The sequence below is a fragment of the Jaculus jaculus genome, chromosome 3 (assembly GCF_020740685.1).
Source record: "Jaculus jaculus isolate mJacJac1 chromosome 3, mJacJac1.mat.Y.cur, whole genome shotgun sequence".
NCBI classification, from domain to species: domain Eukaryota; kingdom Metazoa; phylum Chordata; class Mammalia; order Rodentia; family Dipodidae; genus Jaculus; species Jaculus jaculus.
This window is the reverse complement of record NC_059104.1, coordinates 62460111-62477380: the sequence shown is the minus strand read 5'-3', so window position 1 is coordinate 62477380 and position 17270 is coordinate 62460111. Positions and strand designations below refer to the sequence as shown.

Sequence of the window (17270 nt, the reverse complement as noted above, 5' to 3'; positions counted from 1 at the left end):
GAAAAAGGCAACATCACAACAGATACCAGAGAAATTAAAAACTCATAGAGGCATGTTATAAGAACATATACTCCAAGAAGTTTGAAAATTTGAAACAGATGATTTCCTTGATTTATATGACCTACCTAAATTAAACCAAGATGAGATTAACCACTTAAATAGACCTATAACAAGTATGGAGATCCAAGAGTTATCAAAAATCTCCCAACTGCCCCGCGTGGTGGTGCATGCCTTTAATCCAAGCACTCGGGAAGCAGAGGTAGGAGGATCGCTGTGAGTTCAAGGCCACCCTGAGACTGCATAATGAACACCAGGTCAGCCTGAGCTAGAATGAAACCCTACACCAAAAAACAAACAAACAAATCTCCCAACTAAAAAAAGCCCAGGCCCAGATGGATTCACTGCTAAATTTTACCAGACCTTCATGGAAGAACTAACACCAATGTTTCTTAAACTTTTCCATAAAATAGAACAAGAAGCAATCATACCAAACTCTTTCTATGAAGCCCTGATACCAAAACCAGACAAAGATAGAACAAAAAAAGAAAATTAAGGGGCTGGAGAGATGGCTTAGCGGTTAAGTGTTTGCCTGTGAAGCCTAAGGACCCCAGTTCAAGGCTCAGTTCCCCAAGTCCCACGTTAGCCAGATGCACAAGAGGGCGCACGCATCTGGAGTTCGTTTGCAGTGGCTGGAAGCCCTGGCGCGCCCATTCTCTCTTTCTCCCTCTATCTGTCTTTCTCTCTGTCTCTGTTGCTCTCAAATAAAATAAATGAACAAAAAATATTAAAAAAAAAAAGAAAATTAAGGACCAATCTCCCTTATGAACTTAGATGCAAAAATTCTTAGCAAAATATTGGCAAACAGAATATAAGAATGTATTAGAAAGGTAATTTACCCTGACCAAGTAGGCTTTATCCCAGAGATGCAGAAATGGTTCAACATACACAAATCAATAAATGTAATATATTATGTAAATGGACTGAAGGACAAAAATCACATGATCATCTCACTAAATGCAGAGAAAACATTTGACAAAATCCAACATCCCTTCATGAAAAAATCTTACAGAGACTAGGAATAGAAAGAACATGGCTCAACATAATAAAGGCTATTTATGACAAACCTACAGCAAATATAATACTAAGTGGATAAAAACCTGAAGCTTTTCCACTAAAAACAGGAACAAGACAAGGATGTCCACTTTCCCCACTTTTTTATGTTTTGTTTTTTGTTTGTTTGTTTTTCGAGGTAGGGTCTCACTCTAGCCCAGGCTGACCTGCAATTCACTACGGAGTCGCAGGGTAGTCTTGATCCTCCTACCTCTGCCTCCCAAATGCTGGGATTTAAGAAATGCACCACCATGCCCAGCCCCATTTTTATTTAGTATAGTACTCGAAGTCTTAGCCATAGCAATAAGGTAAAAGGCACACATAAAAGGGACACAAGTTGTAAAGGAAAAGATCATGTATTCACTATTTGCAGATGTCATGATTCTATACATAAACGACCCTAAGGACTCTACCAGCAAATTGTTAGAGCTATATACAAGGATACAAAATAAAACACACAAAAATCAGTACCCTTCCTATATGCTAGCAACAAACAAACAGAATGAGATCAACAAATCACTCCCATTCACAATTGCATTAAAAAAAAAGTGCCTTGGAATAAACGTAACTAAGGAAGTGAAGATCTCAATGAAAACTTTAAAACACTCAAGCAAGAAATTGCAGAAGACACTAGGAAATGGAAAGAAATCCCTTGTTCTTGGATTGGAAGAATCAATATTGTGAAAATGGCAATCTTACTGAAAGCACCCTACACATTTAATGCAATCCCCACCAAAATTCTAATGGCACACTCTTCACGAAAATAGAACAAACATTTGGAAACACAAAAAACCCTGTATGTGTAAAACAATCTTGAGCAACAAAAATAAGGCTGGTGGTATCACCATACGTAAATTTAACCTATATTACAGAGCCATAATAACAAAAATAGCATGGTATTGGCACAAAAACAGACATATAGATCAATGGAACAGAACTGAGGACCCGCATATAAGCTATAGCCACCTGATATTCAACAAAAATGCCAAAAACACACATTGGAGAAAAGCCTCGTCAGCAAATCGTCCTCGGAAAACTGGTTATGTATCTGTAGAAGGATAAAAATAGATCCTTATCTATTTCCATGCATAAGACTTAAGTCCAAATGGATCAAAGATCTTAATATTGGGCCTGAAACTCTGAAACTGATAGAGGAAACTCTTCAACATATTGGTCTCGGCAAAGACTTTCTGAATATAACCCCAATTGCTCAGGAAATAAAACCATGTATCAACCACTGGGACCTCATGAAATTACTAAGCTTTTGTACAGCAAAGGACACTGTGAAGAGAGCAAAGAGGCAACCTACAGAATGGGAGAAAATCTTTGCCAGCTATACATCTGGCAGAGGATTAATATGCAAAATATACAAAAAACTCAAAAAATGGAATAAGTAATCAAACAACCCAATTAAAACATGGGTTATGGAAATAGAGAGTTCTCAAAGAAGAAACAGAGATGGCATTTAAACATCTAAAAAAAAGTTCTACATCCTACCCATCAGGGAAATGCAGATTAAACCTACATTGAGGCCAGGTGTGATGGCGCACACCCTTAATCCCAGTAATCGGGAGGCAGAGGTTGGAGGATCACCATGAATTCAAGGCCACCCTGAGACTACATAGTTAATTCCAGGTCAGCCTGGACCAGAGAGAGGCACTACCTTGAAAAACAAAAACTACGTTGAGATTCCATCTTACTCCTGTCACAATGGCTACCATCATGAAGACAAATGGCAATAAATACTGGCAAGGATGAGGAAAAAGAGGAAACCTTCTACACTGCTGATAGGAATGCAATCTGATCGCAGCCCTTGTGGAAATTAGTGTGGAGCTTCCTGAGACAGCTAAAAATAAATTTATCATATAAACCAGCTATAAGACCCCTAGGCATATATCCTACAGACTCATCTTACTCCCTTAGAGATATTTGCTCAACCATGTTTATTGCTGCTCTATTCAATAGCTAGGAAATGGAATCAGCCTAGATATCCCTCAACTGATGAGTGGATAATGAAGGTGCGGCACATTAACACAATGGCGTTCTATTCAGGAATAAAGGAAAAAGAAGTTATGAAATTTTCAGGAGAATGGATGGATCTGGAAAGTATTATACTTAGTGTGGTGATCCAGGCCCAGAAAGCCAAAGGTCACCTGTTCTCTCTCATATGTGGATCCTAGCTACAAATTATTAGAATTCTATGTGAGTAGGAATGAAACTCAGTAGCACAAAGGAGAAAGTGTGTGTGTGGGGGGGGGAGGGAGGAAATTAACAAAAAAAAAAGAAAGAAAAACAAACAAAATGAATTAAATAAATAAATAAAAAAGGTTAAAAAAAAAAAAAAACTCAGTAGCAGAGGCCAGTAAACTAGAAAGGAGATATAAAGGGAATAGAAAGGGAGGGAAGGATAGGGGATTAATAGGATGGTATTGTACATATGTAGTAGAAGAACAGATTAACAGGGGTGAAAAGGCCTATGTGAGGTCAGGGGAAGAGATTGAGTAAAGGAAAGGTAGAGGGAGGTCTAATCAAAATCTAAGAGGATATAAATAGTTCATATGGAAACTTACTTTTTTGGACAATGGAACACTCAGAAGCCACAGACTGTTACTAGAAAATTTTCAGTGCCAGGGATGGGATACCTTCAAGTGAGTTGTTGGTCAGGGAGGTCCCTGATGCCGCTTATACATTACAGGCCATTGTCGAGGCCCTTGGTTTCCCACCAGAAAAAGATGGTAAGACCCTATTGCTGAAGACTCCACATACTTGGACTGCAAGGTCACTGAGAAATCCTGCTAAGGCTGAGCTGAAAACCTCCTCCATGTGGGTCACCTGACAGAAAGCTGGAAAAAGCTACACTGCATGCAGTTCAATGGGAAAGAGAGAAATCACCAGCGGAGATACTAAACAGTAGAAACTGCAAGCCTTAAATTTGGCCAGCCAGGCCAAATAAGTCAATAGTAGCATGTCTGTTATGGGGGAAAGTAACCACTTCTAATTTGACTGGAGGCCTGCTCCATAGGAGGGAATACATCCCTGAAACTGAAAACCTATGACAGGGGAAGTCATGATCCCGTGAGTTGTAATGTGTGCTGTTGTCTGGCTAAATGTATAAACTATGCTCACCAAAGTGCTTAGTAAGCACTTCGGTTAATGTTCATAACCCATATATTAATGATACTCTCTCACTTTTGATTAAAGAAGCTTCTCTTTTCAGATGGCAGTGACCTTGGGATGACTCAGAAGGCACCATGGTGCTGAGAAGAAGTGACAGAGGAGTGTTCAGCATTGAAATATCTCAATCATACCTCCCATGGCTTAGGATCCATTGCGGAAGAGGTGGAGGATAGAATGTAAGAGTCAAAGGAACAGTAGGAATCCTTACTACATGCTCTGCTAGACACAAAATGGCCTGGATATCCATGACCTCACAGTGCCTGACAATACCTACACAAGAGCATCATAATAGGAGGAAAAGATCATGACATCAAAATAAAAGAGAGACTGAGAGAGGAAGGGGATATGATAGACAGTGGTGTTTCAAAGGGGAAAGTGGGGGGGGGAGGGAATTACCATGGGATATTGTTTACAATTATGGAAGCTGTCAATAAAAAAAATGAAGGAAAGGAAAGGAAATTTTTTTTTAAAAAAATCAAACAATTCACTCAAAAACTAGGGTAGGCTGGGTGTTGTGATGCATGCCTTTAATCCCAGCACTCAGGAGGCAGAAGTAGGAGGATCACCATAAGTTTGAGGCTACCCTGAGACTCCATAGTGAATTCCAGGTCATCCTGGGGTAAAGCAAGACCCTACCTTGAAAAAACAAAAGGGGGGGGGGGCGGCAGTGAGCTGATAGGGAATTCTCATACAAAGTATGAAAATCTGAAAGAAATTGATGATTTCCTTGATGTATTTGACCTACCTAAATTAAATCAAAATGAGATTAATCACTTAAATAGACCTACAACAAACATGGAGATCCGAACAGTTATCAATAATCTCCCAACTAAGAAAAGCCCAGGCCCAGATGGATTCACTGCTGAATTTTACCAGACCTTCAAGGAAGAGCTAACACCATTGCTTCTTAAGCTTTTCCAGGAAATAGAAAAGGAAGGAATTCTACCAAATTCCTTCTATGAGGCCAGGATCACCCTGATACCGAAACCAGGCAAAGACAGAACAAAAAAAGAAAATTACAGACCACTCTCCCTCATGAACATAGATGTAAATATTCTCAACAAAATATTGGCAAACAGAATACAAGAGTTTATCAGAAAGATCATTCACCCTGACCAAGTAGGCTTTATCCCAGAGATGCAGGGATGGTTCAATATATGTAAATCTATAAATGTAATACATAATATAAATGGGTTGAAGGACAAAAATCACATGATCACATTAGACGCAGAGAAAGCATTTGACAAAATCCAACATTCCTTCATGATAAAAGTCCTACAGAGACTGGGAATAGAAGGAACATATCTCAATATAATAAAAGCTATTTATGACAAGCCTACAGCCAACATATTACTAAATGGGGAAAAACTGGAAGCTTTTCCACTAAAACCAGGAATAAGACAAGTGTGTCCACTGTCCCCACTTTTATTTAATATAGTTTTGGAAGTCTTAGCCATAGCAATAAGGCAAGAGACACACATAAAAGGGATACAAATTGGACGGGAAGAGATCAAGCTATCATTATTTGCAGATGACATGATTCTATACATAAAGGACCCTAAAGACTCTACTAGCAAACTGTTAGAGCTGATCAAAACCTACAGCCATGTAGCAGGATACAAAATAAATACACAGAAATCAGTAGCCTTCATATATGCTAACAACAAACACAGAGGATGAAATCAGAGAATCACTCCCATTCACAATTGCATCAAAAAAAAAAAAATAATAATAAAGTACCTTGGAATAAACCTAACCAAGGAAGTAAAGAATCTCTACAATGAGTACTTTGAAACACTCAAGCAAGAAATTGCAGAAGACACTAGAAAGTGGAGAAACATCCCTTGCTCCTGGATTGGAAGAATCAATATTGTGAAAATGGCAATCTTACCAAAAGCAATCTACACGTTTAATGCAATCCCTATCAAAATTCCAAAAGCATTCTTCATGGAAAGAGAAAAAACAATCCAAAAAATAATTTGGAATCACGAAAAACCTCGAATATCTAAAATAATACTGAGCATCAAAAATAAGGCTGGTGGTATCACCATACCAGATCTCAACCTTTACTGCAGAGCCATAGTAACAAAAACAGCAGGAACTGGCACAAAAACAGACATGTAGACCAGTGGAACAGAATAGAGGACTCAGATGTAAGTCCAGGTAGCTACAGCCACCTAATATTTGATAAAAATGCCAAAAATACTCATTGGAGAAAAGACAGCCTCCTCAGCAAATGCTGTTGGGAAAACTGGATATATATCTACAGAAGGATGAAAATAGATTCTTCTCTCTTGCCATGCACAAGAATTAAGTCCAAATGGATTAAAGACCTTAACATCAGACCTGAAACTCTGAAACTGCTAGAGCAAAAAGTAGGGGAACCCTCCAACATATTGGTCTTGGCAAAGACTTTCTGAATACAACCCCAATTGTTCAGGCAATAAAACCACAGATTAATCACTGGGACCTCATGAAATTACAAAGATTTGACACTGCAAAGGACACAGTGAAAAAGCAAAGAGGCAACCTACAAAATGGGAAAAAATCTTCGCCAGGTATATATCTGATAGAGGATTAATATCTAGGATATACAAAGAACTCAAAAAGTTAAATAATAAGGAATCAAACAAGCCAACCAAAAAATGGGCTTTGGCCGGGCGTGGTGGCACACGCCTTTAATCCCAGCACTCGGGAGGCAGAGGTAGGAGGATTGCCATGAGTTCAAGGCCACCCTGAGATGACAGAGTTAATTCCAGGTCAGCCTGGACCAGAGTGAGACTCTACCTCGGAAAAAAAAAGAAAGGGCTTTGGAGCTAAATAGAGCATTCTCAAAGGAAGAAATACGAATGGCATATAAGCATCTAAAAAAATGTTCTACGTCACTAGTCATCAGGGAAATGCAGACTAAAACTACATTGAGATTCCATCTCACTCCTGTCAGATTGGCCACCATCATGAAAATAAATGATCATAAAAGTTGGCGGGGATGTGGGAAAAGAGGAACCCTTCTACACTGCTGGTGGGAATGCAATCTGGTCCAGCCATTGTGGAAATCAATGTGGAGGTTCCTAAAACAGCTAAAGATTGATCTACCATATGACCCATCTATAGCACTCCTAGGCATATATCCAAAGGACTCATCTCATTTCCTTAGAAGTACATGCTCAACCATGTTTATTGCTGCTCAATTTATAATAGCTGGGAAATGGAACCAGCCTAGATGTCCCTCAACTGATGAGTGGATAATGAAGATGTGGCACATTTATACAATGGAGTTCTACTCAGCGGTAAAGAAAAATGAAGTTATGAAATTTGCAGAAAAATGGATGGATCTGCAAAGGATTATACTAAGTGAGGTAACCCAGGCCCAGAAAGCCAAGCACCACATGTTCTTCCTCATATGTGGATCCTAGCTACAGATGATTTGGCTTCTGCCTGAGGAGGAAAATACTTAGTAGCAGAGGCCAGTAAGTTAAAAAGGAGATATAAAGGGAAGAGAAAGGAAGGGAGGAGGGTACTTAATAGGTTGGTATTGTATATATGTAAGTATAATGATTGAGATGGGGAGGTAATATGATGGAGAATGGAATGTCAAATGGTAAAGTGTGGCGGGGGAGGGAGGGTATTACCATGGGATTTTTTTTATAATCATGGAAAATGTTAATAAAAATTAAATTAAAAAAAATAAAAATTCAGAATGACTGTGTAACCGAATGGCCATTGTTAAGAGCAGGGGGTATAGCTTAGTAGAAGAGCATTTGACTGCAGAATAGCTACTGTTAAAATCCTACCTGGTAGAATCTAACTGTGGGAACAATTAGAGAATGTAGAGGAAAAATAAATAAATAATAAAGGAGCAGAAAAATGGGATAAAATTTTAAGACATAGAGAACAGACTCAAAAGTCCTAAACCTTTCTAATATTCTAATAGGTATTCTAGAAATTCTGAAGTTAATAGGATGAAATCATTAAGAAAAATCATAAGAAGATATTACAGAAGACAATTTTGAAATAAGTTATAAATCACTAAAAATTCTTGTAGGGACAAATAAGAATGCTTATAAAATTGTATTATATTAACAATAAAGAAAAACTCTAAGAACGTTCAGAACTACAAACAAGTACCAGCAAAAACCTGAAGCCCAACAAAAATAAAGAAAGAAAAGCAAAACAACAGGTTGCCCACCAGAAATCGATGGAAAGACCTTATTGCTGAAGACAGCACATTCTCTGGTTGTAGGACAGTGAGAAATCAGCTGGGGCTGAGCTAGAAACCTCCTCCCTGCAGGCTAGCTGGCACAGTGCTAAAAAGTCCTATGCAGGCTGCTGGGGAACAATCATCAACAGCTAAATCAGCAATGGACCCACCTGGTGTGTTACTGAACCAAACAGCCAGGCAAGATGTGCCCTCTAGTGCAACAGTGGTAAGCCTTATATGGGTAACCAACTGCTCTCTGATTGGATTTTGGGCCCACTTCACAGAAGAGGATTCATGTCTGGTACTGAAAAGTGTGTTGCTGGAAATATCATAGTACCAAGAGGGGAACTAGTACTGTTGTTTGACCAAATGGTATGTTGAGCCCATCAAACTGCCCTATAAAAATTTGTTTATGCTCATAGGTTGGTGCTGCTCTCACCTTCAATCACAGAAGCTTCTTTTTGCAGATGGTGATGACTATTGGGGAGACTCAAAACTCATGTAAGTGCTAAGAGTGACTAATGTATGTTCAGTGAAAATGAAACATCTCTAACACACCCTCTAAGGCTCAGGAATATTGCAGAAGAGGGAGAGGAAAGACTATAACAGCCACAGGGTAGAAAGGGGTATCCTAAAACATAGCCCCTGCCCTCCAACAGAGACTAATGCATTTTACAACCCCACTGGGAAGAGCAGTAAGCCCCCCCCCAAGGCCCTCAGTGGAATGGGGGTGGGGAAGAGGGGATATAAGAGACTAACACAAGGGAACAGGATCAACACATGATTTGTCCACATAGTAAAGTTCCTAATTAATAAAAACTAATTTTAAAAAAGAGAATTAAAGCATGGTGTGGTGGTACATGCCTTTAATCCCAGCACTTGGGAGGCAGAATCACTGTGAGTTCAAGGCTACCTTGAGACTACATAGTGAATTCCAGGTCAGCCTGAGCTAGAGTGAGTGAGTGAGAGAGAGAGAGGGGTGGGGGGAGAGAGAGACAGAAGAGCCAGAGGATGGGGAGGAGTGTTTTAGAATGCTGTCTTCTTAATAAGAAATTGGTGTTGCATTCATGACTGGTGAAGCCAGAAGTGGTGGTGCATGCTTTTAATTTAAGCACTTGGGAAACAGAGACATGTGCATCACTATGAGTTCGAGGCCAGCTTGAGACTACAGAGTTAGTTCCAGGTCAAAATGAGCTATAGTGAGCCGGGCGTGGTGGCGCACACCTTTAATCCCAGCACTCGGGAGGCAGAGGTAGGAGGATTGCCGTGAGTTCAAGGCCACCCTGAGACTCCATAGTGAATTCCAGGTCAGCCTGGACAAGAGTGAGACCCTACCTCGAAAAACCAAAAAAAAAAAAAGAGCTATAGTGAGACCCTACTTCAAAAAAAAAAAAAAATCATAATTATAGTAGTTGTTCTTACCTGTACAAGATCTGCCCAATACTGGGTCCATCAACATTTTAATATGGATTAGGGAGGAGCCCCCCTCCCTCACATCAAAATAAGACTAGTTGAGGGGAAAAAGGGGGTTTAGTGGAAGGGGGATAGAAAAGTGGGCCAACAAAGGTAATGAAAGGGGATTATAATCAAACTATGTTCATGTATGAAAAGTGTCAGTAAAAAATTAAAATTAGGACTGGAAAGATGGTTCAACAGTTAAAGGCATGTGCTTGCAAAGCCTAATGACCCTGGTTCAATTCCCCAATGCTCACATAAAGTGAGATGCAAAGTAATACAAGTGTCTGGAGTTCATCTGCAGTGGCAGGAGGCCCTGGATTGTCCATACTCACTCTCTTCCTGTCTCCTCTTTCTATCTCTCAAATAAATAAATATTATTTATGAAATCATATATTAAATTTATTAAATCATATTACTTATTAAATAATATTATAAAAGAGAAAATGGAAATTGTTTTTTTTAAAAAATTAAAAATAAAAGGGTAGTGTGCATAGTGGCATATCTTTTAATATCAGAACTTGGGAGGCAGTAGTAGTAGGATCTCTCTGTTCAAGGCCAGTCTGGGAGTACATAGTGAATTCCAGGTCAGCCTGAGCTATAGTGAGACCTTGTATCAAAAATAAATAAATAATAAAAATAATTTGTTTGAGGTAGGTTCTCACTCGAGTCCCAGGCTGGCCTTGAACTCACAGTAATCATACCTCAGCCTCCCAAGTGCTGGGATTAAAGGTGTGCACCACCATTCCTGCAAATAAATTTTTTAAAGGCAAAAAAAAAGAAAAAAGGAAAAGAAGAAGGGTTAGAGTGAGACCCTACCTTGAAAAAAAAAAAGAAAGATACCCAGCAAAATATCAGGCTGTAAGTACACAGGAACTCAGGAGAGCAGGCACTGAGGTTTAATCTGTGCATAGAAATCTAAGTTTCAAGCATGGCGTGTTGGTACACACCTTTAGTCCCAGCATTCGGGAGGCAGAGGTAGGACTGCTGTGAGTTTGAGGCTACCCTGAGACTACATTGTTAATTCTAGGTCAGCCTGGACTATAGCAGGACCCTACCTCAGAAAACCAAAAAAAAGGAAATAACAAAAGAAAAAAAAAGTTCATGTTGGCTAGATTTCAACGACCTAGTGGTAAGAACAGCAACAACCAAAACCTGTTTAACTGAGAAAAACATATATTCACCATCCATAGCCAGGTTTTAAACAAAGCACTCTAAGCTGTGCTCCAGAAAGATAAAATATATGAGCTAGAAAAGAATGAGATTTTTTTTTTTTTTGCACGTGGCAGTATTTGGGCTGTGGTATGGTGAGGTGTGTGGGGGGGTGTGAAAAATGTGTAGCTCAGGCTGGCCTCAACTCCTGATCCTCCTACCTTTGTCTCTTCAGCAATATCCTACCAGCGTGCACAGCCACAACCAGCAAGAATGAGATTTAAAAATAAAACATTAGAGCTGGAAGTGGTAGCGCAGGCCTTTAATCCTAGCCCTTGGGAGGCAGAGGTAGGAGGATTGTCATGAGTTCGAGGCCAGTGTGAGACTACATAGTGAATTCCAGGTCAGCCTGGGCCACAGTGAGACCCTACCTCAAAAAACAAAAACAAAAATAATAAATAAATAAAAATAAAATATTAGGGCTGGGGTAGCAGTTAAGGTGTTTGCCTATGAAGCCAAAGGACCCAGGTTCAATTCCCCAGAACCAATGTAAGTCAGATGCACAAGGTGGCACATGCATCTGGAGTTCATTTACAGAGGCTGAAGGCCCTAGCATGCCCATTAAAAAAATAACAAAATAAGGCTGGGCATGGTGGCACACGCCTTTAATCCTAGCACTTGGGAGGAAGAGGTAGGAGGACTGTTGAGAACCGCGAGTTCAGGGCCACCCTGAGACTACATAGTGAATTCCAGGTTGCCCTGAGCTAGCATGAGACCCTACTGCAGAAAACCAAATAATAAGAATAAAATAAAATATTAAAATTTAGATGAAGTAAATGTCAATAATAAATAGAAAACCCAATGGACCTTGGACTGTGCCCTGAGAATTAGATAGTTAACAGTAGATAATTATGACCCCTATTTTTTAGTAACCCCTTAGTCCAAATATTAATATTTACAAAATCAAATCATTGTAAATGCTGTGTTTATAAAGTGTGACATTTGGGATTCATTAGTGTAAAGAGAAAGTATGCACATATTTCAATTTTTAGTTTCCCAGGAGTGATTAATATTTAAAGAATAATTTTTAAAAACCTGTATCTTCACCAAGGGGTAATTATGATAATGAAAATACTGATGATGATGATTAGAATATTCTAAAAATTTTCAACTCAAAACTGTAATCATATTTTGTGGGGGTAAAAAAGGAGAAGCCCCATTTATCAAGCCATGTTCCTCTTGTGAGGCCCGAAAAGAGAGAAAGAAATAGGGGGTGTTATGTCATTTCCTTTTCCTCACAAAATGCAGATTACAGACTCCACATGCCACCCATTACAATCTACCCTGCCTACTCTAAGCCTCTACTTTTTGTTCTCTTCTTACAAATACTAAATAACATAGATATTACACACAGCTTAGGAATTTCTATTTATGGTATACATATATCTAATGAAATTCACAGAAACAGAAGTGATATAATTTCTAAAATAATCTCCATTTATTAGTGATAAATATGGAAAGGCAATGCTAACATTTGCTTAAAGAATTTGGCCACTGTTTCCATTAATCTATCACCAGTCTCCTTTAAGTAGTCCCTTCTCTGGTTCACTCTAATTTATACTCAGAGCAGGTGGGCCCTGCTCGAGAAAAATGTAAAGGCTCTGTCATAGTCTCTTAGATGCTCAGGGATCTGGGTCCCACTTAGTAGTCATCCCTCCACAGACTGTACTAAATTATCTTTGTTGCTCACGTCATTCCTACCTGAGGACCTCTGTAGTGTTTCTACCACAGAGAAAGCTTTCTTCAGAAGTTCACATGACCTGTTTCCACATCTTCTCAGAGGTCTTGTATGGCCTATCCAATTCAATGATTCCTCTCTGCTATTTATTTGTTAGACTCTGACCCTGACTTGATTTGCTTAAAAAGCACTTAACTATTTTAGAAATTACATATCTTAGTTTATTATTGGACTATTACTACTAAGACACAAAATGTAAGTTCTTAGAGGATATCTTTAATATATGAATATGTCCTGCTGCCTATAATGCCTGGCATGTAGTAAGTGTTAATTGAATATTAACTAAATGAACACTCAATGTCTATTAGTGCTTTAGACTACTCAAGTATAAATAGGAAAACAAAGTAAATCTCTACTAAGTATAAATGACATACAATCACACATCTGGAAAATCTCTTACAATTTTTTAACCTAAGTTTAATTATTTGTCAGTATGTCATCCTGTGGGACAACACTGAGAAAACAAGTGATTATTCTCAAATGTTGCAAACCAAGTTGATCTTTTCTAAATCTGCTTCCATTTCCCAGGCATTAATATTGATCCTGCAGGACTTCCGTGAATCTTCTTTGTAGTCTTCTGTGGCCACATAGTAGCCTGTAGGTACCTATTATCTTCCATTCTTCACATACATTAAGTTCAACAGAGTAGCTATAATCCTGGTAGAACTACAGCTCCACAGGATTTCATAGTTGGAATCTTATAAATTGATGTTTGAGATTATCAGGAGTGGTGGTACAAGGAAACTAATTTCAAATTTGAAGATAAACTCTATGAACACTGGAACTCTGGCTCTGTTATTTTACCAACTGTTCCAACTCCTGACACAAGGACCAGTAAATGGTTAGTACTCACTAAATGTTCATTGAATAAATGAGAAATATGTAGAAAGGGAAAACTGGATCAGGTGGGGTGGTACATGCCTGTAATCCCAGCAATGAGGATATGAAGTGGATGACTGAGGGAGTTCAAAGTCAGCCTGTACTGTATACTGAGGTATGGTGGCAAATGCTGTAATCCCAGCACTAGGAAGGTGGAAGTAGGAGGATTAAGAGTTCAAGCCCATAAGAAAACCTGTCTCAAAAAAGCAAAACAAAAAAAGATAGAAAACAATTTGTCTAAAAGTTAATGTAATACCACTAATTATATTACAGTTATCAAAAACAGGAATAAGGTTTACATACCAGAATAAAATGACTATGAAACTTAAATGAAATCAGTAAATTAGAGAAACTCCTAAAGGATATAATGAGAGGAATGAGCTTCTACAAAGGCTGGAAAATGTAAGACATGTTCTAAGTTACTTTTAAATATGACAAACAAAAACAGAAGCAAAGTTTCTAAATATAGCCACATTTAACTTACAGGAGATGAAATCTTTCTTGCTGTTTCTGTTATTACTTGTTCTAAAGGTTTCCAGATCTGAAATGCATAGCGCCCTAAATAGTGAAAAAAATAAATGCAAATATACTTTCAATAATCAATGTCAGTCGGTTTTTGAAAAATAATTATTTATTTATTTGAAAGACCTGGAAAAAGCAAACTTTCTCTAATTTAAAATTTAATATTTCAATTTATAATTATGCCTACTTTATGTCAATGTTAAAACTGTTTTATTTATGACAATTTTACCAGAATTTATTTTAAAATATTGCATTCTTCTCATTAAAAACTCTCAAATTCGGGGCTGGAGAGAAGGCTTAGTGGTTAAGGCACTTGCCTATGAAGCCTAAGGACCCAGGTTCAATTCCCCAGTACCCATGTAAGCCAAATGTGCTCTATCTTCTTCTTTCTCAAATAAATAAGTAAACAAATAATTTTTTTTAAATTTTTTTTTATTTATTTGAGAGCGACAGACACAGAGAGAAAGACAGATAGAGGGAGAGAGAGAATGGGCGCGCCAGGGCTTCCAGCCTCTGCAAACGAACTCCAGACGCGTGCGCCCCCTTGTGCATCTGGCTAACGTGGGACCTGGGGAACCGAGCCTCGAACCGGGGTCCTTAGGCTTCAGAGGCAAGCGCTTAACCGCCAAGCCATCTCTCCAGCCCAACAAATAATTTTTTAAAAGAAAAAAACAAAACAAAATTTGAAAGGGCCATGAGGGAAGGAGTAGAAAGAAAGGTTTAAGGGGAGAGCATAGCAGATATGTAAGAAGAGCAGATATATAAAGGATACTAGGGATGGACTGGTCTAAGTGGGGTCAGGGAAGGGACGGAGAAGAGGGGTGAGAGGAGGGTTAATAAAAATTAAAGATGGGGGCTGGAGAGATGGCTTAGTGGTTAAGCACTTGCCTATGAAGCCTAAGGACCCCGGTTCGAGGCTCAATCCCCCAGAACCCACATAAGCCAGATGCACAAGGTGGTGCATGCATCTGGAGTTCGTTTGCAGTGGCTGGAGGCCCTGGTGCACCCATTCTTTCTCTCTGTCTCTCTCTCTCTGCTTCTTTCTCTTCTCTGTCTCTCTCAAATAAGTAAATAAAAATAAACAAAATTTAAAAAAAGAAATTAAAGATGTTATGGATAAGCCATATGGAAACCTACTACTTTGCTAACTTAAATAATATATATTTTTAAAAAGTAGGACTAGAGGGATGGCTTAACAGTTAAGGTGTTTGCCTGCAAATCTAAAGGACTCAGGTTCAATTCCCTAGGACCCATGTTAATCAGATGCACAAGAGGGTGCTTGCATCTGGAGTTCATTTGCAGTGGTTGGAGGCCATTTTCCTCTTTCTCTTTCAAATAAATAAACATATAAAATTAAATATAAACCTTTAATCCCAGCACTAGGGAGGCAGAGATAGGAGGATCACCGTGAGTTCAAGGTTACCCTGAGACTACATAGTGAATTTCAGGTCAGCCTGGGCTAGAGTGAGACCCTGCCTCAAATAAATAAATAGGTAAATAAATGAATAAATAAATAAACAAAATATATTTTAAAAAGTAAACTGTTTGGGCAGAAGTACCCTGTGGGGGTAGATTAATGCCATACCTAGAAATCACATATTAATATACAAGAAAATTTCAGTACCAGGGGTTAGAAAGCTTCCAGTGAGGTATTGGGTCAGGGGAGCCCTTGATGTCCCAAAAACATTCTAAGCTATTGCCAAGGCTCTTGGTTACCCACCAGAACTAAACAGTAAGACCCTACTGCTGAAGACTACATGCTTGGGCTGCAGGACATAAGAAAATAAGCAGAAACTAAACTGGAAACTTCTTCCTTACTGATTAGCTGTTATGATGCTGAAAAAAAGCTATGCACTCTGTCGAGGGAGAAAAGCCACTAGCAGTGTTAACTAGTAGTGGACCTTGCAAACTTTACAATTGGCTAGCCAGGCCAAATGTGACAACTGGCCAATATTATAGGGAATACCAACTTCTCTGTGATCAGATTTGAGGCCTATGCCATGGTAGGGAATTCATGCCTTAGTATAGAAAATCTAATCAAAAGACTATGGCTGGCTTTCTGACAAAGCTTTATTGTTGGTAGCCATGGGCTGGAGCTAGAATGACCCACAACCATGATAGGGACAGTGGAGCTGAGCCAGAGCTATGGCCACTACAGTGGTCATGGTCAGACTGACCATAGCTACTGCAGTATATGCAGGTCAGTATGTTTTATAAGCCATGAAGCACATGGAGCCTCAAGTGAACAAGGTTTATTAAAGTCTATCAAAGCCTTCAGTGGAGGCTGTTACAGAGGTTTTGGGTCTGAACCCAAAATGACAAAATAGGAAGCAGCATTACTAGTAGGTATGTATAAGTCCTACTGCCAATAAAGGAAAAAATAAGAGATGCTCATCAACATCACCTGGATAAAGGTGGATCCTCTCATACAGTAGCCAAAACCAATGAAGCTAAAATTCACCAGAAAGTCAAGCTAAAAGTTGAACTAAATCTATGATGAATTTTAAGTTCATATCAGATTACGTATATGAGCACAAACTTTTTTTGTAATTAAAAGCCTCAAAGCTACAATTTATTTTAAAATAAAAAGCCAGGCATGGTGGCACACACCTTTAATCGCAACACTCAGGAGGCTAAGGTAAGAGGATCACTTGAGTATGAGGCCAACCTAAGACTACAAAGTGAATTCGAGGTCAGCCTGGGCTACAGTGAAACCCTAATTTGAAAAAAATAAAAAAGGCAAAAAACCAAAAACCTGTGGCTGGGGAGGTCAGAAGTCCTAGAGAAGAAACTACTACTACGCTCACCAAACTGTCATCTAAATACTGATGCTTATGCCATATGTTAATCCTCACTTTTGGTTACAGAAGCCTCTTTTTAAAATCTCATTTTTTTGTTTATTTTTATTTATTTATTTATTTGAGAGAGATAGACAGAAAAAGAGAGAGGCAGAGAGAGAGAGAATGGGCGTACCAG

General features: G+C 38.8%; 1 protein-coding gene and 1 pseudogene across 1 annotated transcript in view; one reads left to right on the top strand and one right to left on the bottom strand.

Annotated features, from left to right (window-relative positions):
* Positions 1-17270, bottom strand: part of Dnajc15 (DnaJ heat shock protein family (Hsp40) member C15) — a 103876-nt gene that overhangs the window by 36284 nt on the left and 50322 nt on the right. The window contains exon 3 of the mRNA XM_004650994.2: positions 14257-14330. Coding sequence (XP_004651051.1) covers positions 14257-14330 — 74 coding nt within the window. The remainder of the gene's footprint in view (positions 1-14256; positions 14331-17270) is intronic.
* Positions 16440-16791, top strand: LOC105944424 (annotated as a pseudogene).